Source organism: Prinia subflava, chromosome 5, assembly GCF_021018805.1.
Source record: "Prinia subflava isolate CZ2003 ecotype Zambia chromosome 5, Cam_Psub_1.2, whole genome shotgun sequence".
NCBI classification, from domain to species: domain Eukaryota; kingdom Metazoa; phylum Chordata; class Aves; order Passeriformes; family Cisticolidae; genus Prinia; species Prinia subflava.
In genome coordinates, this window is record NC_086251.1 from 26,692,784 (window position 1) to 26,719,962 (window position 27,179).

Here is a 27,179-nt window from a genome sequence, read left to right on the forward strand (position 1 = left end):
TGAAGTTTTGCTGTGCCATTGCTGGGGCAAATAATGATCTCCACTAAATGAGACTTCTGTATCTTTTGTAGATTCTGTCCCTGCTAACTTTTCAGTTTATGCCACCAGTAGGATGGTCCAGCTCACAATCATTTGGAGTTGCTGCCACTCTACTGCTTGGTTTTTGGCAGCTCAGTAGCTTCCTTCCAGGGGCAGTTAGTGAGCAGCCCACTGGGTAAATTGCATGTAGCTGAACACTATATTAATTGACTTTTATTTCTTTCATACTGGGCTTGCAGCATGGACTTGCATTCCTTTCATTCTGATTTTGTTTCACACAGTCTCTTGTGTGCATTACCCAAATGCCAGGTAGTGTATGAAGCAATTTAACCTCAGTGTAATTTGATACGTCTTTTTATCTCTCCCCCTGCCCCCGCCAGCTTATTTCCAAGTACTTTCTAAATAGTTTGGAAAATAAGTAAGATTCACTCACAAATGTGGAATGAGACTGTCCTAATTAACAAGTGAAATCCTTCTAGAATATCTCTTCTATTTGTCCCCTGAACAGTCTTTTACAATCTGATGCTGCAGGTACAGTATCCTATTTTCTGAGTCCAACTCCACTAGTATGAGCCTGGCATGACTATGTCCTCCCTCTAAAAAGGGGAGGGAGAGGACTTGCTGTACCACCTTGAAGTTATTGCCTGGTTATTGTCTAGTTCACTAGCATACTCTGCTGTGCCCTCTTTGATTCAGGTTTAACATTTTTGTTTTGTCATTCCTTCCTTACGCAGTTGACTTTGTCTTACTTTCCCCATGCTGTACATTTTTTATGTCTGCAGCAAGCCCTGATGTCCAGCAGGAAATGGATGTAGTAGTTGTCAGCATGCTTGTTGACAAGAAACACAAAACATTTTATGTATTTTGGCCATGCTGATTTACTGGAAACATTTAGTTCTCGGAAGGGTTATTGGAAAAATTAGTTCCATAGCTCTCAAGAATAACTTTTGCACCTTAATTTGAAAGCATTCTGGGAGCTTTTCTTCTTTCCTGTTCCATTAAGGCATGGAAGCTCCCTGCTGCAGCTGTTCTGTTTTAATGTGTTGCTCTGTTTCCAGGCAGACATACCACTCTTTGAATGGAGTTCATTGTTGTCTGGCTGGTTTTCCACTTGCCTTCTCTTTGGGAGGTAAATTTGTCAATGTACTACTTTGGTCTCTGAATGCAGCAGAATGTCTGATAAAAGCTGCAACAGCAATACAAAAGTGGAAAACCAGGAATTATTCCTCTCTGAATAAGAGCTTTTTCCTTTATTCTCTGATTTTTTCCTTATCTCTGGAAATGGGTTGTTACAGACTCCTGTGACCATGGAAGCAAGAAGATGAGTGTGTGCACTGCAGTCTTAACTGGTCCTATAAAAATACCCAAGTGAGGCTGTTAAAACAGTGTTACTGCAGAGTCCTGCAGGCTTGCTTAGTTAGTTGCTCTGAACTCCACATTGCTTTCAAATGAGTTTTGGTTGATTTTTCCTTGAGTTTTGTAACTGCCCTTTGATTTGCTGCATGTAAACACCAGACCTTTATTCGAGATATCATTCTTTTTAGTATTTCAAAGATTTCAGCCTAGTGCATCTAGTCCTCACTGGTGGTGAGCATGGTGGCTACCTTTCCAGCCACAGCAGCAGAGTCTATGAAATATCAATTTGAGTGATTGTTGCAGATTCACTTGCAGAAGGCCAGGAGCATCTGCCTAAAACCAATTTTAAATGGTGACAGTTTTTTGTGGAAAATATTTTACCAAGTGGATGATCCACACTGTATACCTGAGTTTAAAAAAGTCTGAAGCCAAAGATTTCAGGTAAACCTATTTTCCTAAACAACTATTGTAGTTATAATAGATTTTTTCTTCTCTTGTCAAAACCCAAATTTATAAGTACTATTTGATGAAAATTAAGTCTTGACATTCTCCATCAGTTTAAGGTGTTCACTGGCTGTTTTGTGAGGCTTGATCCTATCTGTTATTACTATGCCCCAGTGAGAAATTACCTTAGTGAAAACTTGTGGTGGCCTCCAGGCCTTTTCCAAGTCTGGGTCTGTACACCATGAAATTGCAAGTGTGGATTAAGGCACAGACAGAGCAGATTGCCTGGAGCAATGTCCTGACAGGCACTCTGTCAGCAGGTCACAGTACGCATGGGAGAAGTGGAGGAAGCCATGCCTCTGCTTCTTCAGGGGATGCCCTAGGACCCAGCACTGTCAACAGCAATTTGATGGGGGAACAGGATGGGAAGTTGGGAAATGTCAAGTTATTGTATTCATACAAGAAACAGGTAGAGGGGAAAAGCCCAGAAGGCAGCAGCTTTCCCTTTCTCTGCCAATATTTATCTCAATTTCACCAGCATCTCTGCCTTGGCCAGGTGATCAGCCAGGAGGTACTTCCAACTGAGGAGCCAATTGATTTACTGGTTGTCAGAAAGATTCCCAATCATATATTGGGAATGCATTGGGTCCCTGTTGTAGGAAAAGTTGAAAAGAACGCTTGGAAGTGGGTTGGCCTCCCACCAAAGACTGTAATAGGTGAGACTCAGTTCTCCCTTCCCTTTGCCCTTTTTTTTTTGTTGTTGAGTATTTTGTGGAAGATCTTAAAAGCTGCTGAAAATTAACCTGCTGAGTAGCTAGATGGAAGAGAGTGGAGTAAAGGAAGACTTTCTGAACGTGTCAGAATCAACCCCAAAACCTGGTGGGAGGATATTGGGTCAATAGCAAATTCTGAGAAATAATAGAAGTATCAGTGTTTATGCTCACCTCTGACATTGCAGATCTCTCCCTCTCAGATGTAGGCAGGCTCTCCTCCACACAGAGGAGGCAGAGGGTGGAGCTCGGCGCCTGTATAAATTATATGTGTCCCTCAGGTTGTTTCAGCAGCAGCACAACAAGCTGCCGGCGTGTTTGTCAGCTGACGGATCTGCTCGCCACGCTGGGGTTTCGGCTCTGCCGCCATCTTCCGTGCCATGGCGAGCCCACCGGCCAAGGTAAGGCAGCGGCCCCGCGCCCCGCCCTGCCACCTCGCTCCTGGGCCTCCCTGCCCCAGCGCTGCCCAACAAACCCCCTCCTCCATCCTGCTGTGGTGTGGCAGGGCCATCCTGAGCTTTGCAGACTCTCCGCTCTCCTCTTTCACCTCACAGTAAGGACTATGTGAGCGAGCTTCAGTGAAAACGCAGGGAAAATAGGGCGCTTTGCTTTTATCGTGTGGCTTACATGCTGGAATGAAGTCTGTGAAGGAAGAGGAGGCTGGTCCTGAAGGCTTTACCTCCAGTAAAATGAAAGTGCTTTAGCCCTCCTGGGTGCTTTTCTCTGGATAGCACATGTTCATTGCTTTCCCCAGCTGAAATAAACCAACAGCTTTATCTAGCAACAAAGCATAATCTATATTACTTTAGCTGCAGGGGAGACACTTAATGAGCTGTTTGACTTGTTAGATCTAGCTATTTTTAAGGTAATGTTTACAACGTTTGCAATTCTATTGGAACTATTTCGTGCCTGGACTTGAGTTTTCTAATAGTAAGTTCCACTCAGAGATTTAAACTGGTGACCTTTAGTATAAATCAACAGAACTATTTGCTGAAAATTCTTTTCTCATGTATATCTTAAAAAAGTAATGGATATGGTGTCTGAATGCAAGGCATGAATTCTTTACAGATAATCATTCTTTATGTATCACACCCTTCGTCAAATTTTGCAACAAATACAAGAAATATGGGCATTTATAGGCTTCAAATATAGTGAGAAACAATGTTACATGCTACAGGCTATAGATATCATTAATTGTGCTGTGGTAACATTTGCAGGCAAAGTTAAAGATTAGAAAATATCAGTAGCTTGAAGGGAAGACTCAAGGGATGGATTAAAAATATTCAAATATTCAGGCAACGAAAATAAATTGTAAATGTCATATACTTTCTGGATGCAATATGTAACTTGTCCATCTACCAGTTAGGTCCAGACGTATCACTCTATTGTAGATATGAATATTATCTATCAGTTTTAAAGCTCAATGTTGTATCTAATAAGATAGTTCTGGAGCTGACAGATGCATAGATAGCTCAGGTATAATTTTATCTAGGAAGATTCAGCGCCAAAGTTCTTGCATTTCATCCCAATGCTGCAACTGCTGTTCCGTGAGTACAGACAGACTCCTGGTTAACAGGCACCACTGCCAAAAGGTTTGCAAGCATAGTTTCAGGTCAGAAAGCCTCTGTTCCCAAGGAAAGAGATCAATTCAGTACTGTAGGTAGCTCTGCTGTTGTGTCAGGCAAGCCCTTGTTTCCATATGTATAAGTTGGTGAATAGATATGGAAATAAGAACAGAGTGGTTTTGTGCTTTTTTTCCTTTTACATTAAAAGCCCCACATGTGTAGAAATGTGTGGATACTTCGAACTCTCTAGGAAGACCTCCTAATCTCCCAGTTAGTTTTTTGCACTTTAAGAAAGCTACCAAACTGACACAGAAGTGATTGTCCATATTAATTTACAACTTCTCATACTCATAACAAGGTCTTTTCTTCTGCTCAGACAAGAATAATCCCTCTTTAGAAGTTTTATTTTGTGGACTATGGAATCATTTTCATCTGGTAAAATACTCAGAAATTTTGTCAATGCAAAGCCCTGAGGGACCCTCTCATATGTGTAAAGAGGTGACTGATATATATGAACAGGAGATACATTCCAAATCCACAATGATTCTTGAAGTAACCCATCAGTGATTACATGAAATTACAGTATGTTTGTAAGGTGAATTAGATTTCATCACTAACTGTTCTACTTCCAAAGACAAAATTTGGGACAATTGCGATTCCCAAGTAAAATGAAACCCTCATTTTCTGTATTTCTTCAGTCAGTCACTTTTTCCACTAGAACTTTTCATCCCTTTAATTTTATTGAAAGTAGGCAGCTGGTTGGAAAGACAAATTTCTAGCAATGTTCTCACTGATGGAAGGGCTAATAGCCCATGCTAGATTTTAGAGGGCCTATGTGGAAGAGAGTGCTTTAGAATCAGGCTGGTAGTGAAGCTTTCTCATGGTTTATACATTTATAGATTTAATCTCAATTTGGTAAATTGCCAAGTTGTAGTTGGACCAAACCCTCAGTATCGAACTTAAAATAATGGTAAGAATATACCAAATAATTACATTTTGTGTGAGATCTTGTAGACAAGATATTGTACAGCTTCTAGTACACTGCTGGAGAAAGAAGTAATCCATGAAAGAAAGTAATTATTCATGTCTGAAACCTATGTATAAAGCTGAGTGACAAATCCTACAGCTATTTTCCAAAATGTCAGAAGGCAGCACAATCCTCATGTAAAGCTTAATATAATTCGGTGTTGTCCCATGGTGATAACTCTGCTCAGAGAGCTGCTTCAGCTTGGTGCAGGGAGAGTGAAACGCTGACATTCCAGTCAGCCTTCCAACCTGTACAAACCAAGGACTTCTTTAAAAAAAAGAAAAAGAGAGCAGGTATGGAATGAGGTTCCCAGACTGCAGAAGCTTCCCCAGAATACTGACTTTCTAGTGAAGGTAACCATGAGTTCTTCTAGTAGCAGCATGGAGGGACAATAAGGACTGAAATAAAACATACGAGCTCTTGGTAGGTTTTTCTTTTACTGCCATCCACAGACTGTTTTGGTAGGCTCCTCAATATTTATGAGCTTTGAGAAGATTTCATATGCTCAAAGTTGTCTTTTTGGAATGAAACCTTAAGTGACTAACTGCCTGTAAACAAGAGATTTATGTGCCCTTCCAATGCTGATCAACATCCCTATGGAAGGAAGTTGGTGACTGTGTATTATTACAATCAATGAGATGGTGGTAACGGATGTGAATTTTCAATATGTTAAGGTTTGATACAGCTATGGCAATTCTGACATGCTAGTTTTATCTCCTGATTACTGACTCTTCTGCATTTTAAACAGAAATTACTCTCTCAAAGCTTGGTTTGAGAGTACAGAAATACGGTTTCAAGTGAAAAGACATTTGTTGGTTTCTAGTTTTTTCTCCCCAAGTTCTGGCCTTCCCTTTGGTACTCTGGAGATGCTACTATTTATTGGCCTGGAGTGTTATTGCTTAGGATGCAGCAAGACACAGGTAGCTGAATCCTGCACTCTGTTCTTGGCCTCAGTGTCACACTAGTAATTTCCCAGCAAAAATAGAATGATGTGCTTTTGGGAAAGCTGCCTTTGACTCTGGATGTTTACAGAGGGGTTCTGTTACTCTCTGCATGCCTGTACAAGAAACCGTGTTTCTCCCAAGGAAGTGAACTGAAACCAGCAAGACCCGCAGAGCTGCAAGTCTGTCAAGGGCTGTCTGGATAGGGTGTCTGCGTTCATCAAGTTACATTAATTGTGAAGATACGTGTTGCTTTTCATGTTATAAAAATAGCAAATGGTACCACCAACTGTAATTATTTTTTGTAGAAGAAGGGTATTCTGGAATACTAGCACTTTCAGGCAGATTTTAGATCATCCAAGTCAGACCCTAGGAGTCTGTTCTGGACTGTTGTTGAAGAAAATCAGTTCTGCCTTTATCTGATGGAAAAAGGAATTAGCCCACTTCTGAGTGGTTATCACAGGTTGGAGTAACTGCAGTCTTGGGAGAGGGATGGTTTCTGGCTTCCTTGTGGGATTTACAGAACCCTCAGGGTTTATTATGGCCACACTTTCCCATCTGAATCTGTTTGCCTTTTGTCCTGCAACAACACCAGGACTAAGCCGCACCGAATCAGAAGGAGTGAAAAGTCATCTTTGATGATGTTTCCATCATTTGGCAAATGTTGACATTTTTAAGGAAAGAGGTTGCTGTTGGAAGGGGAAGAGGAATGAGGTGCTCTGGCTGTAGTGGCAGAGGATGAAAACATGTCATCTGTCACATCTGAGAGTACTCTGAATATACCTGCAGATGCCCCATTTTTATAAGCAGTCAGGAAATTTTCATCATAAAAAGTTTCAAAGCAAATTTTATGCCAACATCTGTTTCTTCAGTGACGGCAGATGCTATGAATGGTTTGGGCTTCTGTTGAGCAAGGGAGAAGTTGATTACAAAATAACAAAGAATTAACATATTAATTAAAACTAGTCACCTCTGTAATTGTCTACATAATCTGATAATTCACGTAAATGAAAACCACTAGGAATGCTTTGTGAGTGTTCCAGCTGGTAGTTCTATGTTAAATAACTATTTGCACAGGAAAATTAAAGTCAAATTCTTTCAGCGGGCAACTGGAATAATATGGAAGTGTTGCAATTGGAACTTGTAATGTCCACAATGCATTAAACTAAGAAAGTTTCAAATATGTGAGTTTTAAATTTGGTGGAAGACACTAGAAAGAGCTCTTGTCACACAGGAACAAATTTGCTTTGCATATTTATACAAGCCAAGAGACAGACAAATGTGATTTTATAGGTTTAACAAGGGTTTTTCTGATCAAGGCATCTCTTAAATATTAATCTGAATTGAAAAAGTGTGTAACTTTCAAGTGACATAATAAAATTTAATATTAAGCCTTTATTTGAGCATAGTAATTCACAGTTCAGATGATATCCATCTTATGTAACGTAATTTACCTTTAAACATGCCTGAATGAAACTGAATGCAGGCCATTGTCATCTCTAATGAACATGTTCAATAGTCTCCACCTCATTATGAAAGAATTTCAGATTAACTGTAGTGAGTGACTTCTTCTGTAGAGAGGTTCCTCCTTCCCCAACAGTTTATATCTACAGAGTTAATAATTTCCTTGTCAGGAAAATTAATCATGGTGCTAACTTTCAAAATGAAATTGTCACATTATTTAGTGACAGTGTAATGAGATTCCCTGTTTAGGCAAATAGAGATAATATTTCAGTTGGTAGTTTAAGCTTTAAGTTTTAATTTATTAGCGATAGTGAGACTGTAATAACTGCATGTTATTATTATTAATATTGCTGACAAGCCATGCTAGTATGGCATGCAAAAAACCCAACTAACCAACCAAAAAATCCCCACTAACAGAAAGTTAAAAGAAAATTTAAACGTATTAATTTGAAAAAAGATTTAAGGATTTTCCCTGCTTCTGTTATTAAGATTATTACATTTATATATGTGTTCATTCATGCTTATCAGAACATCTTTTGAAAATGGCAAGTATTTTCTGAATAGCTTAGCCTGGAAATCTTAACTGTTAAGAGTTAGGAGCAAGTAACTTGAAATAGTGTTCAAATGATAGCCTGCCTGTGATAGAAATAGATCTCATGTCTGGAAGGGAAGTGCTTCCATTCCCATGAGGGATTTTCAGGATACATAATGATATGGAATTCTGTGATAACATACCTGCAAAGCAGGGCAGTTTTTATTTTGTCTGAAGGGTCTCTGCTGGACCTGTGGTCTGTTCCCTCAAAGTCAGCAGGGCCATTTGGTGAGCTTGCCCTACTTACAAGCAGCATGGAAATGTAGTTTCAGTTCAGATACAAGTCAGATGTTTACAGCACGTTTTGGTAAATGCCAGGTCCTGGCCTAGGTAGGTCAGCTGTGCTATGACCTGGGGAGGCAGCTGCAATTCCTAACGTCCCCTTCCCAAGGCCCTATTCTGATCTATGGGTGGCACAGGACCCTTGGGGTGTGTTGGCAGTACAACCATCACTGTGGCCATACATGCATCAGGTTGCCTGAAAACAAGTGCCTCTGGGTGAGTAAGAAAGCTTTCCACACCACTGTCTGAGCCTGTGTTTTCTCTCTCTGTCTTCGTTTACTCAAGCTCCCTAGCAAACAGCCCAGTGTGCCGTTGTGTTTTCATCTCAGCATGGTGTGCTTCCACTTGAGGGTGATCATCTCACTTCAAACAGACGTGGGCAGAGTGGCCCCTGCACTGTTCAAAATGTGTCTTGTTTTTGTATTCTGAGCTGATCAAATTATTGCATTTGTTTTCTCTGCAGATGAAGTTTTGCCCCATCCACATGCTTTCTGTAAGAATCATACAAGCTAAGAACATCAAGTCAAGAGACCTGTGTGAGTTGTGGTTTGATTGTGTTTTTAGTCACCTCCAGAGTTTACACAGTGAGCAATATTCTTAGGTTCTGAAGGTATGCAAGCAACGTAAGTAAAGCACAGCAGTAGAAATACTAATGCCAGGGCTGTAATTAGATCAAATGTCTCAGGTATCATTAGATTGGAGTACATCTCTAGGGGCATTTCAGGGAACTGGTAGAAACCAAGACACTGAGATTAATTTTCTGGGCCAAGAAGGAGAGGTAGACTTCATTAGTACACCGAAATCTATGAATCTGCTTGGGGAAGAATTTTGCCACACAGGCTGTGAATTTAGGGATCTTTTATTGAAATGCACCAATTATACATAATAATCAAAGGTAAATTAGAGAATTTCAAGCCTTCTAAAATACCTTATCTTTCAGGGCATTTGCTGTTCTCAGATGACCAGTCACAGTAATTTATATTGATAGTTTTGGTTAAGGAAGACCCCTGCAGATCCAGTTCTAAGCCCATGCTGAATGTGCAGGCAAAACAGACTTTTCTGTGTACTTTTGTGTTCAAGTGTCTTTAACTCATTATCTCCCCTTCACAGCCTCCTATGTCTCCTTCTCCAGGCGTGCTGTGGACCTGCTATTCAGCTGCCATTTTTGCAGAAGTCTCCAATGAGTTCCTCAGTTAGGACAGAGGCACTGAGCTGCCTTTTGTCAGTTTTGAAACTTCTGGCCTGTCTATTCCTTTAGTGAAAAATGACTCACTCAGCAAAAAAAGAGCACCAATTTGCAATGATTTGCTTGAGTTACAGCTGAGACCAACTGTGCCTTGCCATGCAGGGCCGAGCCTGGATGTGAGGGAGACCAGAGGGACTGAATCCCCTGTAGGTTAACTGCCTGCCAAAGGCCTCCTGTGCTCCAGTGGCAAATGCCACCTAGCACCATCCAGAGATGGACACTAGAAAGGTGTTAGTGTGACAAGGCCTGTATTTCTGAGTTTCAATGATCTCTTCTATCTACTCTGTTGAAGGGACAGTTCCACTTTCGTGCCAAAACCTTGCGGGGCAATGTTATTCACTGCTTGATACCAGTCTGAAGTATTTAGGCATCTCGGGCTGCAGTAGAAATCTTCCGTCAAGTCCTGACTCCAGCTCTGAAAGACATCACCCTGGAGATTTCCTTTCACACCGTTGTCAAGGTTCACAAAGTAAATGCCCTTCCCCACCCTGGCTCTCCCCCAAGGATGGCTGCTCAAGGCACTGACCGCACTAACCATAAGGAATAGAGATAGGATGGAAGTGAAAGGAAGATTTCCGACTCGCTTGTGCCCTCCAGTTCTTGGGCCCACGCTGGCCTTGAGCTGCAACAGATCACCTTGCCTGGTGCCTAACACTTCTAGCCAGCCATTATGTCCACTCTGCATGCTTGTGTGACTCCACTGAACCAGCCAGACTCTGACCTTTGCTGTAATGTGCATTCTCCTTTCCTGTAATCGTCCTAACAGCCCTTTGTGGAACCAGCTGTAGTTTCAGTTTAACTTTTTAACATCATTGACTGGAATTGCAGGGACTATGCCTGCAACATAGTTGTTGCCTGCAACTGTTCCTGAGGAACAATCAGTGGGCATAGTCCACTTTCCTCTTTCTCTTCACATGGCAAACATGGCTCTTAGTGTACTTCGTGTGTGCATGTGTACATTTGTTGTTTGTAGTTACTCAGGAATTAGATGATTTTCCTTGGTTCTTTCGAAATGGTGAAGTGCTTACTAATTTAAAAAAAACCCAGTAGCAATATTTATTCATCTCCAGGATTATGGCCTAGCCCTATTGTTCATCTATAACACTGGCATCAGCTTTTTAATTTTTCTCTGCTGCAGTGACTGCATCAGACTGCTATGTACGCTTGTGGCTGCCGTCTGCTTCACCTGGAAAGCTTCAGACCAAAACCATCAGGAATTCTGACAACCCTGTCTGGAACGAGACTTTCTACTTCAGGATCCAGAGAGAAGTGGAGGTAGTAAAAAAAATAGAATTCTCACCAATTTGAATAGCTGGGAATTCTCAGTTGACATCATATTGATCAGCTGTGCTAAATAAGTTCTGAAAACACTTGCTCAACAGACGGGTTTGCACAGAACAGTAGACATAAGAAGTAGTGTTTTTCTCAGCTATTTACAGATGTTGGTGATGTAAATGCCTGTATCTAAGCTAGTTCAGACTCCCTTTCTTGTCACCCAGGTGAAATAAGCACTGTAGTAGTATACTTCTGTCCTGTTTTGGCATGGCTGACTTAGAAAGAGCTTTCCCTCCCCTGGTTCTAAGGGAAGAATAGAGAAGTTGCTGTGGTTTAGACAAAAAAATTAATCCTTCCCTAAATTGTGGAATTTGGAGAACTTTGGGAATGAAGAAACTATGTTCTTTGGGTGGGTTATCAGTGGGGTGCAGAGCACTGGCATCTTTTCTTTCTTGGGAGAGTGGGAACTTCTGTTATAGGTAGCTGTTCTCCATTTCACAAGTTTCCTGAGACTGGGTGTTATAATGTTCTACATTAGCAGACTCCTGAAGGAAAGGACATGCTTCTTTATTCTTACTGCTCTGCTAGTGAAACAGTTGCAAACATCTATAATTTTTTTTTGTTTCTGCCTGACAGAAGTGTTCTTATTTATTTTTTCTACCACCAGAACATTTTAGAATTGGCAGTGTGTGATGAAGATCCATTCACCAAAGATGACATGCAGTTCACAGTTCTTTTTAATGTTGCTAGAATCAGACCTGGGGAGACAATCCGGGAGACATTTGCTTTGAAATCAGAGGTAAGGGCTGAAAACACAGGGAGAGATTGACAAGACCTCATTGTCCACATTGTCTTCCATGTTAAGTAGGGTTTGGATCTTCATGAACAGGTAGTCTTATATAGCATTATCAATACCTCATCAAAACAGATATAGTTGTGCTGTATTTTTGTGACTTCATGAATCTCTTTTTACAAATTCAGAAAATGAAGCAGCTTCTCGTTTATACTGTCTGAGGGCAACATATTGTAACAGGAAGTATCTGTAAATAATAATTTTTATCTTTTAGAATCCAAATAAATACTTCCTTACCTTTCAGCTTTATTCCACTTTTGCCATGATTAGGGGAAATTTCCTCTTAAATGGCAACTTATTTATTAAAAACATGAAAATTATTCACTCATCTCTTGAATTAAATGGTTCTTTCAGGCTTTTTTCCCTGTTGGTGTTCATGCCAGGTTTCCTTCTAGTTGATTCAGATTTCTCTAGTGCATAGTAAAGGAACGTCTGTCCTGCTAACATCTTTGGTATTTTATTAAGGAGCCCATGCAAGAGAATTGCCCAGTAAACAAAGCTGGGATAGACCTGTGTGACAACTCCTGGGCTTGTCTGAGCTGTTGCTGAGGTGTTGCTACACACTCATTACAGGAAGAAGACAGTCCATAAAAGTGGCTACTTCCCACATGCTGAGAGCTGTTAACATGGATTTTCCTTGTGACCCTGCTGGCTGCTGCTGTGCACTTCTCAGCCAGTGGGTGATCACTGGGAAATACAATGAGTCAATAACCACTTCGGTCACTTGCCTAATTCATCTCTTCTGGATTCAGTTCAAATGTGATTTAAATGTTCTGTGTGTGGAAATGTCTCTGCCCTTAGTGACATTTGTTGCTGGGCTTCGATGACTTTCCCCCATGCATGTTATCTTGCAGAGAGCCATTATATTTCATTTTCAGTCAAGCTCTCCCTCTCTGATTGTATCTTTGGAAATATATATAATTCTACATATCACACAATGGGAGATTATTAATCTGATGTGCCTTTCACAAGTCTATGGTTTCTGTTGCAATTTCAGCTTTGGAAAGACACAAAAACAAACTTTTATTGGTATCATTAGCAGAAGAAATGTCAGGCCTTGAAGTGCTTTCTAGGTGTGTCTGTGCTGCCAAATTCTTGCAGCCTTCAATAATCCATATTTATTTTACCCTTTTCTTTTTAGACAGAGAGCTGCTTTAAGAAATGGGAAAGTTTGGAAGTGGAATTCTGGATGGAAAGAGTGTGAGTAAAATTCCAAAGCTAAAAGGTATAGCTCTGCCAGGGAGTAATGATACCTCAGAGGATGAGAAACTTCTTCCAGCTCTTTATCCCAGCACTAAACCTAAATTACAGTTTCAAACTTTTTTTTTTAAACTTAATTTCTCTAGCTAATTCCAGCTTTCAGTGTATTTCATACAAATCTTAAACTTCTATTGAACATGTATATCTAGATCCTGGAAATGTAATAAAATTGTCACAATGTGACCACGTTTATACAAGATGCATGTGAAACTTAATGTGAGTGCTCTTCAAATTGTTGATATTAATTGAGCAATGCCTAGAACATTGTGGAATTTTTCAAAGACCATAAAACTTGTCTTGTATTATTATAACAATGTATACATGGAGTAATATAGACAGTACTAAAAAAGTCACCCATTAAGCAATAGCTTAGTTAAACTGAAAAAACATACGATCAACAGATAATGAAAATAAGACCACCCCCCTTAAAATGGTAATCAGCATTGTCTGGAGGAGAACAAATCCCATAGGAGAAACTCTATCTGTCTTTTAAATCGTATCACAGGCTTGGTTTAAACTATAACTAAACTATAACTATATGTTCTGGAACATTTGAGCTTAACATTAGCTAAAAAAAAAAAAAAAAGAAAAAAGAAAAAAAAAAGAAGAAAAAAAAACTTCAGTGAAAACTGGCTAACTGCACGATCAGGAAAAGGAACTGTAAACAAGACTTCTTATTCTTAAACATGAGTAAACTCATTAAAAAAATCACTTGTGTCCTTAGTAATTTCTCCCACAGTGAAACTCAAGAAAATGTATTTAATTTACCTGCGAGAGGTACCATAGGAGATAGTATCATGTATGATGATGGTAATCATCTCCTGCAAATGTGGAAGCAGTCACAGTCAGATATATAAAAGGGAAGCAGTGCTTGGGAACTGGATTCAGACTAGAAATGAGAGGAACATCTTTCACCATTCAAGTTATAAGGCATTTGAGTAATGTCCATCCTTGGAAATCCAACATAGTTATTTAAATACATGTTACAGCTGAAATAGAATTTTTAAGCCTGGAAATGGTGTTTGGTAAAATACCCTGGACATGCGAAGGTTATGTACTACCTAATTTCAATGGCCCTTTCAGATATAGGAAAGCATTTATCAATGTGTGTAACGTAGGGGTATTGGAATATTTGCCTTACTGAAAGATGCTGTTGCTAGACTCTACAGATTACTTGTATTACTAAATTACCACATCCATTCCGTGACAGACCAAAGTCTTACAAGGTAAAATATCTGGGACAAAGATTTTTTATTGTTTACGTCTGTGTTTTGCGGTCATACATATAGCACAGTGGGAGCTAATTCTTATTTGCCATTCATTTGTGATCAGCCATAAATTATAACATGAACTAGTCAGAAGTGTCTTTCCTTATAAATGTTTGCAGAACACATTAATAGTAGTCTTTGCTTTCCCCGAGTCATATGGTCATTTGTTAATACCAGGACATGATTCCACATATACCAATATGCCTTTGTTCTGCTGTAACTTAGCACATAGTTTTAAGCATTAGTATTTTTATGGGCTTTCCTGTCTTTCTTTTTGTTTGGCTGCTGTATTTTTGTTCACATGCTTAGCAGGGGATCATGTATTTTGCCTTTTAGAAAACAAATTGTGATAACTTACCTATATTCAGTTTTAAGTGGGAAAGGTCATATAACTGCTATTTAAAGAACTAAACAAAACACACCAAAATCCAGCTAATCACACCGCTTTTTTGTTTGTTATTTGTTTTTGTCTTTTCAGTCCTGGCCCTCCAGAGCATCTCATTACCAATGATGTCCTAGTGGTAAGGTTCACATGAGAATTTGTCTTGGAGCTACATCTGCTTCATTTTGATCCTCTCCTCTTCCCCCCATTTTATAGAGAGAACACAAACTACCATGAGAGATAAGAACACAGTGTGCATTTTAAAATCAGAAATATGGGGCAGTGCCCTTTTGTTGCAGCTCAGCTGTTGCCCTCTCCACAGGAAAACAGAAGCTGTGTTTCTTGAAGTCCTCAGCTGATACAGATGTCAATATGTTGCCAAGCTGTGGTTTGTTGCTCTTGCAGAACCCCATATTTATTGGTGTTCAAAGTGAAAATTGATTGTGTTCCTCGTAGCATAGCATGGCACTTTACAGGAAAAACAAAGGTTATAAAAGGTCTGTAGAAGACAATAGGAAGTATTCAGTGTCCTTATGACTGGAAGGGTATCTAATGTAACAGCTTTTTGGGAAATGAGTGTTTTCATACAGAGTTATTTTAGTTGTTGAAATACAGAGCCCTGTTTTGGTGTTAGCCAGCATGTGGTACATTCCTGTCTCCTCGGGCTGGCCCAGCAGCTAAGGAGTACCAGGTACTTCATGCCAACTCCTCCAAGCCTGAGCATGGTTGCCAAATGCTGGCCCTTGATACCCCTTAGGCAGAGTAACACATATTCTACTCATTCCCCCTCATTTTCTGTGTGAGACATAACAGTTGCAATGACTGGCATGCATTGTTCCTGAAATGACTTGGAAAACTGTCCTGGCATGAGGTGAACTGGAGTGATTCAGGTGGAGGGTAGGGTGGAATAAATCCATGATTTTCCCACATCAGAGCCAATAAGAAGATGCTTTGTAGACTAATCACTGCCACAATACACAGAAAGGTGTATTGTGGCAGTGTGGCAGAAAGGTCATCATCAGGTATTTTCCCTCACCCTTCCTAAATAATTATTAGATATATGTGTTTGGGCACCAGTGTGTTGTACAGAGTTTCCTGATTTGGGGATGATTTGGATGTGTTAACAATATCTGACAGTGCACCACTGTATTGACACTCTGAAGCACTGCAACCTGAGCTACTATCCTGGAGTAATGAGCTCTGGATTTTCTCTTGGATTGCTGCCAGCACTGAGACCAGTTCAGTTGGCTCTGTATTATAGGTGGTGGTTGTCTGCATGATGTTTCATTATTTGCATGAGATGTGTTATTTGCTTCCTTCACCCTTTTCCATTCCTGCCTTTTACAGTCCCGTGAGGTTTGCTGCTTGGAAGTGCATGTGGACATTAACGAAAGCAGGAAATACTTGAAAGGTATGACAATTTCCCCGTGAACTGAGGACATGACCAAACCAACCCTATTATAGTCATTCAGACCCAGATGGAGGCATTTTAGAGTACAGAGACAACTGAGAGCATTCTAAATTATATATAGATAGTGATATATGATCTAAATAATCAAATGCAGTGCACTGAAATACTCTGAACTGCCCTGAACTGATCTCTGTGTCTTTTCCTTGGAGCTATCAAGTTTGGACACAGTAGACTTTGCTGGTAGAAGCAAGAGAGAGTGCTGACTCTGGGAGCACTCCAAGCTATGGGGTAAAGGCAGGAGTACCAGGTCCTTGCTGTAGGAGACTTGCCAGTGGGGTAGCTTACAGAGGAGCTACCACAGAAAGTTACTACAGCAGAAAGTTTGCCAGCTTTGTTAGCTCTTTTGCCTGAACAGCAGTATTTTTGCTATAGGACATGAACAAAAGACGAGAGACTCCAAACATTTCAGAAGACAAAAGGAATAAAAAAGGCTTTAATTGTTTAATTTTATAAGGTGTTCTGATACAGACTTTACACGATTGGTGAACAGGAATGACACCTCTCCAATCCCATTGGTTCAACTAGAGAAACAGCCAAGATGTTTTTCTCTGAGAACCAGAAAGGCAAAACACCACCTGGAGAGAGATTGTTTTGGGAAAGGATAGTTGTTTTGTGAAGACTGTTTTGGGAAGAAGCTTTCCTAAGAAACTTTTCCCTTGGGAAAGGAGTTAGCAGCTACCAGTGGTTAAAATCTCTCAGGCCCAAAGATATCAGGCCCACAGCAGTATTGTTCTCTAAACAAACCTGTTTTCACTAGAGGGTAAAAATCTTGTGCTTACGGTGCCTGCTTCTCATGAGAGAATACAGAAGACGACAGAGGACACTGATACTTTCTACTTCCATTGCGTGAAGGCTTGGGAGCCAGTTCTAAAAATCAGGCTGCAGGTAAGGGGCACTTCACAGTGCTACTGATCACACTGCCTCCCTACTTCCAGTGATCAAAACAGCAAAGAACTGCATTGTTTCTGTTCTGTGAATGCAACCCATGCTTTTTGTTTTGTATAGAAAGTTTCTGATAAGGAAGATGACAACAGCAATTTAAGTGACACCTTAAAGATACCACTGAAATTTCTCCCTGTTGGACATAAAGTGAAAGTAACCCTCCCTGTGAGACATGTGAGTGTTTCTTTATTTATATCTGGAAAGAAGAGTAGAATAACCCTCACTATTTAACACATTAATATTTAAAAAAACCCTCAACAACCAAAAGGTATGCAGAGTGGAAGTGGTGGGACTTTTCATGAGGCACTGAAAATCTGGATTCAAAACTTCTCTTTTTCCCATCATTCATGTTCCTGCTCTCATCTCTTTGTTCACAGAATGTGCCACTACAGTTGTACCTCCAACTAAATAATTGGTAAGAGGACTGGTTTGGGTTTTTTCTCTAAAAGTTTTATTGCTCTTTGAACTGTGAAATCTGGAACAGAGTATCCTTTATTTAGATGTAAGGAATGCACAAGACTAGGGGCAAAATTTACCTATATTTAAGTCAAAGTTAAGAGTCACCACAACTGTTCAAAGGTAAATGTCCTCTGGGCAAAAGAGTCCCACCAAGATGCAAAAAAATGATGAGAGTTTCAAACAATGAGGGGCTTAGTCACTGGGTATCCTTTGCATCAAATAACCAAAGACTAAGACTAGAGACTTCTTCAAAAAGGGCATAAGAAGAAGGCAGAGGGAAAAGAGAATTTGAAATAACAAAACATCAGAGTCCATACATTACCTGAATGACACATATTCTCTTAATGAAACATGCTTGTGGCAAGGTGATCTCAAGAGAAAGAAGTATAAACTAGGGAAGACAAAGCGTTGCATTATTAAATAATGTGTCAGGCAAGAAGCAAACAAAACCTATTTTAATATCTTTTTCACTGTACAGCTTCAGTATAAATCTGCAGTACAAATGCCCATGAAAGGCTTTGTTTGGTTTAAGTAATCCTTTCTCAGAAATCATATGAAGAAGAAATAGAAAGGATTCAGCTTACAAAGCTACTGAAAGTCATGGAAGCCCTTCTTTATTTTTCATATTTATTATCCTTAGCTGAGAGAAATTCTTACACTGAAACAATAAAGAGACAATGTAGAAGCAAAGAAGTTGATTTCTTTGCAAGTGCAAGATACATTTCTGTATAAATCAGAACAAGGAATCGGGAGGTTTTTTGAATTCATTAGATTGCAGTTGCTGGAAACAGATCCTTATACATTTTAAACACCAATCCTGTGCCTCTGGATTTATTTATGTTTCAGCACAGAAAGACTAGATGTGCGCTTAGGGTATGATCTGTGCCAAGGAGAGCAGCAGTTCCTGCATAAGAGGAAGAGAGTTGTTGCTGGTGCCCTGAAAAGGGTTCTTCACCTGGAAAGAGACCTACATGGACATGAGGTCTGTGCTTTGGGATCCAAGCACGGGGTGTGGGTCTATTGAATTAGGATTGGCACAACTCCCCTCAAAATTTCTAGTAATATTTGCATGTTGATAACAAGCCTATTGATTTGAATGGCAGCAGAGCTCAGGCTCTCAGTGTGGCATACCCCATACTCATGTAAAATTTCAGCTCAAGTATTCATCCCTCCAATCTTTTCAATGGGCCAAATTACTAAGGATGTAATAATACCACTCTTTCAGACAGTTTCTTGCTGCAAGTCAGCAAGATATGAGGCATCGTGTTAGATACAGCCTAGTCAGGCAACCCAAAACAATAGTAAAACAGAGTATTGGAAATTACCCTCACATAAATACTTATTAAATCAGTGTAATGTCACTTCTTCAGGCTTACTTTTTTTTTTTCTTCATTCTCAGAACACTTCTTACAAAAAGTAAAAATCTTTTGTGATAAAGAAAGAACATTAGAACATTTTATAACAAGCTGAAGTATGTTTTGTTGCCAAGATCCAGGGTGACTTTTTAAGGGAAAACTCATTTTCTTACTGGAATTATGTTTGTTAAATGAATGCTGTCCAAAGAATCAGCAGAGTTCAAAAAACTTCCTTAATCCATTTTAATTGCATTTATTAAAATTTGTTGTTGTTTATAATAAAATCACATCATTATCTATCTTTAATCACTACAATTCCAATTATAGAGAGCAAAGGTAGGGAGGAAGGTTAAAATGACTGCATATTCAAACTCCTTCAAGCATTGGGGTTAAGAGTCTCTGGAGATTTATTTCAATAAGGTACTGGTTAGATTGGCTAAGTGGTGATAAAATTCATTGTCCTCCAATGAATCTGCTGAAGAAATTCTGAAAGCTGTAATTAGACTTTTCTAAGTAGCAAGGGAGTAACTTCCTGAGGATAATACTTATGTTTTGGACAGGTCCCAGTAATAGCTGTGATGGCAACAGGCGGAGGTCTCAGAGCAATGTCAGCTATGTTTGGCCACCTCTTAGCTCTTCAGAAGCTGAATCTGTTGGACTGTGTCACCTATCTCACCGGGGCTTCTGGCTCAACATGGTGTGTATAGAAAAGGAGGTTGCATTTGGAATGACTGTGGCTCCTTTTCCACACAGTGAGAGATGCATCTCTTTCAAGGACTTACATTGCTAACAAGCAAACATAATTCCCTCGTGGAGCTCTTACTGCTGGCTCTCAATTATAACTTCAGTTTAGCCTCACTGATTCTCTTTCATTGATTAAAGTGATTGTGTCAATGTATCGATTTTCCAAAATCATCTAAATAAATGGGTGATTTTCTAACATTTCTGCTCCTTAGGACCCTCGCAGACCTGTATGAGCATGCTGACTGGTCACAGAAGTCTCTGGAGGGGCCACTTAAAGCAGTAAAAGAACAAGTGACAAAATGCAAACTCAACCTTATGTCTCTAGACCATCTGAGGTATTATCACAAGGAACTTGCTGAAAGGGCAAAAGCAGGACATGTGCCATCTTTTACAACCCTGTGGTCACTTGTTCAGGAGATGTTCTTACATGGACAGGTAGGTACACGGTCCTGCCACACATTTGGGAAACAGCCACTTGCTTTCTTTAGAGCTTTACTCTTTGAAGGCATGATGTAATATGTAACAAATCCAAAGAGACTGAGCCATACCAATGTGGTTTGTAAACTATGACAGAGGATTCTGTAGCCAGGATTTTCCAGAGTAGATTGTCATTTAAAGGCGCCTCTGTTCTAGGGTTCTCAATAACAAACAACTTCAGTAGGCAAACTTCTAGAAAGAACTGAGGAATTCCCACCTCCCACCCTCCCTGAAAAGTCAGATTTTTAAAGTCTGTTTCTAGTTTGACATTTAAAAGTTAGAGTAATCTGTCCTCATGTGAATATTTATCTCAGCTTTAGTAAACGTCTTTGGGATGCGGGCTTTCAAGGCACTTAGATACTCTCGTGAAGAGGTTACTAGATACCCAAAAGGCAATCAGGAAGGAAAGTGCAGGAATGTGAAGGAAAAGGTCTCACAAAAACGTGACTTACAGATTCCTCTGTGTTGTAAAATATCTGTTACCAATCTTTAAATGTTTACCTGGGTAGATTGTGCCAGTGTTATGTTCTTGCAGAGGTTTACTGTGATTTTTTTTTTATCTCACTGATTAGCCAAGAAAGTACAAACTCACAGACCAGCGCAAGGCATTGGAGCATGGACAAAACCCACTGCCTTTCTATGCAGTCCTCAATGTGAAAGAGGAGAAGTTTGGTACTTTCAAATTCAGAGGTAAGTGTTCCTGGAGTTTATTCTGATTCTGGGTATGGATCAGAGAGAGTTTGGAGGGAGGTATGTGTGGAGAAAAAAAAGAGGAATATGTCTGTTACTTGCCCTGACTCAGTATTCATCTTTTAATAAAATGTTTGTCTTTTTTGCAAACTACTGGGTGTTGGTTAGAAAGAGCACATCTGATGGATAACATCCTCAGCCATAAACAGGACATTAATTAAAAATCTTTGGTGAAGTTCTATTTTTGCAACAGACATTGTGAGTGAGTGTGGGTAAATCATCTGATCTTTTCCTGCCACACCTATAAAATGGCTTTGATGCTTCCTTAGTTTCTAGGGGTGCTGTGAAATGTAATTGTCACTTCCTGAACATGACACTGATGAGGGTATGAAAATGGAGTGGAGTATGACTACTGTGATGGGTGTGATATGATATCCTTTGAATGGACACAGCCATGTTCAACAAAAGGTGTTAAAAGCAGAAGTAACTGGAAAGAAAAGCTATTAGTCCTTATGCTTATTTATGTTTATAGCTACTGTTCTACTGTAATGCCTGTGCAGAACAGCTTGAGCTGGGAAACTGCACATCCATGGCACACTGTGATAATGTCTAGTGTGTCTTCAGGCTGCTTTGTTATACCTTGTAGACTGGCAGACTTGGGTTAACAGAGATTTCATGCCAGTCACTCCTTGCAATTCACACCACTCTTGTGTGAGGTACAGTTGATGCTCTTGATTTAGAGAGGCAAGTGTGATCCCAGAATCTTTATATAGAAATAGCTATCTAAGCATCTAAACCTAATGCTAGAGCTTTTTTGAGCTGAAAAAGCTGGTTCCTTTTAGTTGCAAATAATTTCTCAGTTTGTATGGAGGTAGATGGTGCAGCTTGCAGTACAAATGTCAGGTAGTACAGAGCTGCTGAGACAAGCAAGGTCTTTGGGAAGGTTTTGGGGTTTTATTTTCATTGCAGCAAACATGCCTCATGTAAATTCTTTGTAGAGTGGGCAGATTTCTCTCCTTACGAAGTGGCCATACCAAAATATGGAGTCTCCATTCCTTCAGAATATTTTGACAGCGAGTTCTTCATGGGAAGGCGAGTGAAGAAGCTGCCAGAATCTCGGATCTGCTATCTGGAAGGTGACATAGCAGTGTTACATAGTTAATCACAGCATTGTAGAAAACATGATATTTGCTAGCCACAGGCACAACACTCCTTGCCAGCTTTAGGTTTTAAATCAATGGCCTTTCATAAACTTCTGCTCTTTGTGTATCTTCTTTCCTTCTGTCCTCCCTTTTTACCTGGGTAGATTTGGGAAAGTTGCAGCATGTTTCCTGTTCTATTGCCTAAACCAAACAAGATGGTGGAAGAGGCAGGTTGAGAAAATAATAAGCATTCCTTCCCTGATCAGTCTCCAACTCTTCATAAACTATATTTCTAGACAAAACATTACTGGGGTAGAATTGGAAGGAGCTGAGATTAAAATTGTCATCTAGAACAAGCCACAAAGGCAGGAGCTACCTGAGTGTTGTGACTTGAGGATAATGTCATTAATCTTCTCTGCTCATAAGGCTGAAGGAAGGCCTTTTTGACCTCCAGCAGCTACTTTGACTGGCCATTTTGCCACCAAAGGTGAAGAAAGGGAAAAAATGCTACTCAGAGGAACCCATCTGTCCCATGCAGATTTTAAATCCTTATAGGTGTTTTAGTTGTGATACCAAAATCAAGGGTAGAGGAGAAAACCCCACATATTTCTCTCACCGTAGAGTCTGCTAGAGATTCAGTTTGTTCCTTGTATGAGTACCTGGAATAGAGCTTAATGAGGAAGGATAGTTCTTACTTTTCCAAAAGCAGACTCATATAGGGAGCCAATATTATTTTGAACCTGGATCACCTGCACTCCACAGAAACAAAACATGCCTGGAAGGAAAAAATGAGTCTTAGATCAATTTAAGTAACAAATCAGTTTAAAGAATGCCTTTATGCTTACTAGGCTTCACCATTTGAAAGGCTGCTTTCTCTCACAAGTGCACAAGAAACTTTCTTCAGCATAATTTGAGTAACTGATACCCCTTACTTTGTTACTCTGTACTATGCAGTGAATGTTCTGTGTGTAGTTACCTCCTGAGAGAGGCACTGAAGTGCTTACACCACTATGTTTGAGCTCTCTGAGACCTGCTGCTTAAGCTGTGTCATGATGGGGTCAGGTTGGGTGGGCTAATAATGTGTAGCATGGGTATTTGCAAGAGTCAGTGGTTAACATGTGGTAGTGCAGTAATTTTCCCATGTGGTTTGACTTGCAGGTCTTTGGACAAACATCTTTACCAGGAATTTGCTGGATGGCTTGTACTGGTCCTCAAATTCAAATGAATTCTGGGAACGATGGTCCCAAGATATGGTAGATATAGGTGAGAATTTTTGAAGGGTTGCCTCACTGTGGATCTTCCAGTATGGTTTTAGTCTGTATCAGAATGATTGCTATGTCCTCTTCTCTCTTTTCCCCAGAGGCATGCCTTATGTTACTACAAATGTTTTTCATTTAAAGTTTCCTCATGGTCTGTTAAATGACTCTGCCTGTAACTGCAGATGAGAAGGTTGGCTTTTACCTGTGGGCAAAAGTACAAAGCCAGTATGTTGTTTGAAAGAGTAAAGCACAAAAGCTGTGGCTGCTTTAAAGAAAATGAAATATCTCTTTGGTAAATTATATGGGTCATGTGCACATGTTTTCTAGCAGCCTGCAAGAAGCAGGGATTAGAGGGACCCACAGGAAGACAATAAGGGCAGCTAGCCAGCAGAGGTGTCTGGCAGGGCAGATTGCTGTTGGTTTTTTCTCTATTTCATGATTTCTTCTCTATTTCAGAAAAACATTCTCCTGAGGAAGATGTTACTGTTATCGAGCCTCCATCTTGTTTGTCAGGAAAGTTGTATGAAATGTTTCAGGACATTATGACCAAGCGTCCACTGCTGGGAAAGTCACATAACTTCCTGAGAGGCTTAGAGTTTCATAAGGATTATATCCATCAGAAAAAATTTATTGAATGGAAAGGTAACTGCAACAAAGAGTTAGCTGCACTGTGCAGGTAACATCTCAGATTTTGTTTTTTAGACTTTGGAAAACTCATGTTTGTTTCAGGGTTTGGAAATCGGCTGAGTTGGACCTATGTTCATGGTGTCTGTTTCTTTAGGGTAAAATGAACTAGGCCATGGACTGCTCTTTCACTTCCAGAAGATACCTGTAATTTGTGTCAAGAAATAGTTTTCTACAAGAAGTTTGTCACTTTGCATAGGTACAGTAGTCAAAAGACTTAGGAAGGGCAGAATCTTTTGAGGTCAAGAAACAAAGGTAACATCAGAAACATAAAATAGCAGGGTATTATGTGGATCAGATGAAGGAAAGAACTAGTTGCAAGGATGTGGTTGCCCATATGCCTGGTGAATTATCCATCCAGAGACCTCTCTTTAACCCCTCAGAACAGAAATACCAAAATCCAATTACAGAAAATTGAAATCACATGGGTTTAGACTGTAAATGTTAAACAGACATATGTATAGTCTTGATGTATAAATTGAAGAGTGATTTTCTATGGCCTTTGCTTTGTAGGCAGGCAGAGCAAACAGCAATAGCTTTACCTCAAAACCTATGGAACAATCTGTGAAATGATAGCAAGGTGATGGACCTGAGGTTTTCTGCATCAGAAACATTCCTGTAATCCCAGCATCCTTATTTATTCCATGAACAGGCAGCACCCCACATTATTGAGGTTAATCTGCCTCCTCTGGCAAGTAGCATTTTCTCTCCCATTTTAGGCAAGTTACAATGTGTTTTGTCCCTCTCTGCTACACAGTTTGCTGACAATTGTGAGAGATGGTGGTGCTTTTCTGTGGATTAAGGAAGAGCCTACTGCGAGCTATCTGCTTTTAAATGTTCAGTAAGCAAATAGTCTGTGTCCCAAAAGGGTCTGCTCTAAGAAAACAAATGAAAGAATGAGTAAAAACAAGTGGCATAAGAAGGGTGGGTGAGAGAAGGAGCAAGCAAGTAGCTTCAGAACATGGATGAAGGATAAAATTGTCACTCAGTAAATGTATTTTTGTTTGCTGACAGTTTAGTAAAGATAAATGGGTGGAAGCAGATTTCAAGGAGGATTTTGAAGAATTGTGCATAAAAACACTTATGACTATGTCAGGGTAAATATTCTACAAATAAAGTAAAATATGTGGAAAGTATGAAAACCGGAGTGGGAAAAGGGAAGCTGAAAGTCCAGAGTGGGAAAAATCAGCAGGTTTTCCATCTTATTTTTTTTGCCTGCACAAGATCAAGCTAAACCCAGGCATGGATCCATCTCTAGGAGTAAGAGGAGAAGCCAGGTCTGTGAGCAGAAATGAGTCTTGTGGTAGATGAAATCTTGAGGATAGAGTTTTGTTTTAAAGGCTTCCTTGCAGCTCAGGTTATCTGACATATTAAAACAAGATTTTCAATGCCTAATTTTCCTGATGAGAAATTGAAATAATAGTCTGGAATTAGTGTAATGCATTTGCAGTTCCATTCATACTTCCAAGGGTATTTCTGAGACAGGATTTCTTTAAAATATCTATTTGGATATGGGATGGAAGAAGGGATTCTTACAAGATAAATGTCTGCTTCTAGTTCACATATGCAGCCATGAATAAATGCTGCAAAGTTCCATCTCTGTGATCAGAAAACACAGGTAATGGAATTTAAACATCTAAATTAACATCTAAAAATGGTCACCAGGCCAAATAAAACTAAAAACTATGCTCTGTTTCTTCTGTGAGGGACTGCAAGCAAATGTCTCTTATCACAGTTGAATCTGTGAACTCTCAGCAGCCTTGAATGCTAAAATAAGCACATTTTGTAAAGACTTGACATTGAGGGAATGGAAAAATTATGAATTATTACTTCAAGCTGGTGTGAAGCATTCCAGGCTACGGAACAAGCAGGATTTACTCTGCATGGTTTAAATCAACACTACATAGTGAGGCCAAGAAAGCAGAGTGATTGAATGAATTGAAATGCTGGAACTTACCTACAGTATTTCTGTGATCAACAGTTTCTTAAAATGTCTTAAAGCAATGATTTAAGGCTCAAGTATTCTGCTCTGGGCTTTCCTCATTTTGTGAACTTGAGGAGCACTCTTAAACAACTATTTTGATATTTAAAACTATGGCAAAATGTTCTGTCTTCCCTGAGACTGAAAGTGTACTAGAAGAACAGTAAAGAACTTGCTGTCTACAGAGAAGTCTGGTAAGGTGGCTAGCAGAGAAGTAAGAGTCTAGCTATCAGAAACTGGCTTTAGATTTCAACTCACCTGTTGGTGTAATCCCCTTTTGGCACTAATGTGAGGTTTAATTAATTCAAGCAGTATTTTAAGCTGTTGGTAGGTGATGTTGTGGTATTTTTTACAGTACGGCTAAGATAGTTTATATGAGATCACTGAAAGTGAGTTGAAGTCAGACTTTTCAACCTGAGAGAGTAGTCTAATGCTGAGAAGGTAGAAGCAAAAAACGAGCAATGCAAAAGTGCTATGATGTATTAGATCTGTTAGTTGTGTTGCCACACTGTGAAATTGTTTCTGTTGTTTGCATTTTTCCCAGTTTTTAGAGGGGAAAAAAAATCTGTGGAAGTCTGTATTCTGTGAAAAATGACTCCCCAGAGCAGCTGTGAGGTCAGTGGAGTCTATGTCTCACCTGTCCTCTGTCTGGCTGCCCCAGGGCCTGCCTTTGTGAGTGTGCCTGGGAGAGTGTGGAAACAGGCCAGGTGTGTCCAGATGTGCAGTTTGAAGGGCATGCTCCTGAGGCTGTGTTTGTGGGCTCATGTTGTGGAGGGAGGTGACCCTGGTCTCAAGGGTAACCAAGGAACTCCCCTTAGCATCTAGCACGTACAGAATTACTCACTCCTCCTTTCCTAAAAATGCACCATTAACTATATTAAAATGTTTTTCAGACACCGTGCTGGACGGTTTCCCTAACAATCTGACACCGCTGCAGAAATATCTTTGTCTGATAGATGTTGGCTATTTCATCAACACCAGTGGTGCAGCACTTTTCAAGCCGGAGAGGAACGTAGATGTCATTATATCCCTTGATTATGGTTTGGGGCATGTGTTCAAGGTGAGAAGATTAACTTACTCTGCTCCTTGCAGAGTAAAACTCATCTTATTAAAACTTTTAAGTAAGTGTCTGTCTAAATCTTAATCATATATCAACTTACCTTGAAGGAAGAAAGAAACTTCCTTCAAGAACGGAACTACAGAACCTGCTA

At 39.9% G+C, this 27,179-nt stretch overlaps 1 protein-coding gene across 1 annotated transcript in view; it reads left to right on the plus strand.

The window, feature by feature from the left end:
- The first annotated feature begins 2,692 nt into the window (after positions 1–2,692).
- LOC134551229 (cytosolic phospholipase A2 beta-like) overlaps positions 2,693–27,179 on the plus strand; it is a 31,673-nt gene continuing 7,186 nt past the window's right edge. Inside the window, exons 1-19 of the mRNA XM_063398586.1 lie at positions 2,693–3,010; positions 8,944–9,016; positions 10,019–10,195; positions 10,865–11,001; positions 11,669–11,800; positions 12,996–13,054; positions 14,861–14,903; positions 16,112–16,175; positions 16,993–17,120; positions 17,241–17,351; positions 17,555–17,592; positions 18,483–18,618; positions 19,552–19,688; positions 19,948–20,170; positions 20,785–20,902; positions 21,901–22,038; positions 23,203–23,307; positions 23,760–23,945; positions 26,862–27,028. Of these exons, the coding sequence (XP_063254656.1) occupies positions 2,990–3,010; positions 8,944–9,016; positions 10,019–10,195; positions 10,865–11,001; positions 11,669–11,800; positions 12,996–13,054; positions 14,861–14,903; positions 16,112–16,175; positions 16,993–17,120; positions 17,241–17,351; positions 17,555–17,592; positions 18,483–18,618; positions 19,552–19,688; positions 19,948–20,170; positions 20,785–20,902; positions 21,901–22,038; positions 23,203–23,307; positions 23,760–23,945; positions 26,862–27,028 (2,193 nt within the window). The 5' untranslated portion in view covers positions 2,693–2,989. The remainder of the gene's footprint in view (positions 3,011–8,943; positions 9,017–10,018; positions 10,196–10,864; positions 11,002–11,668; positions 11,801–12,995; positions 13,055–14,860; positions 14,904–16,111; positions 16,176–16,992; positions 17,121–17,240; positions 17,352–17,554; positions 17,593–18,482; positions 18,619–19,551; positions 19,689–19,947; positions 20,171–20,784; positions 20,903–21,900; positions 22,039–23,202; positions 23,308–23,759; positions 23,946–26,861; positions 27,029–27,179) is intronic.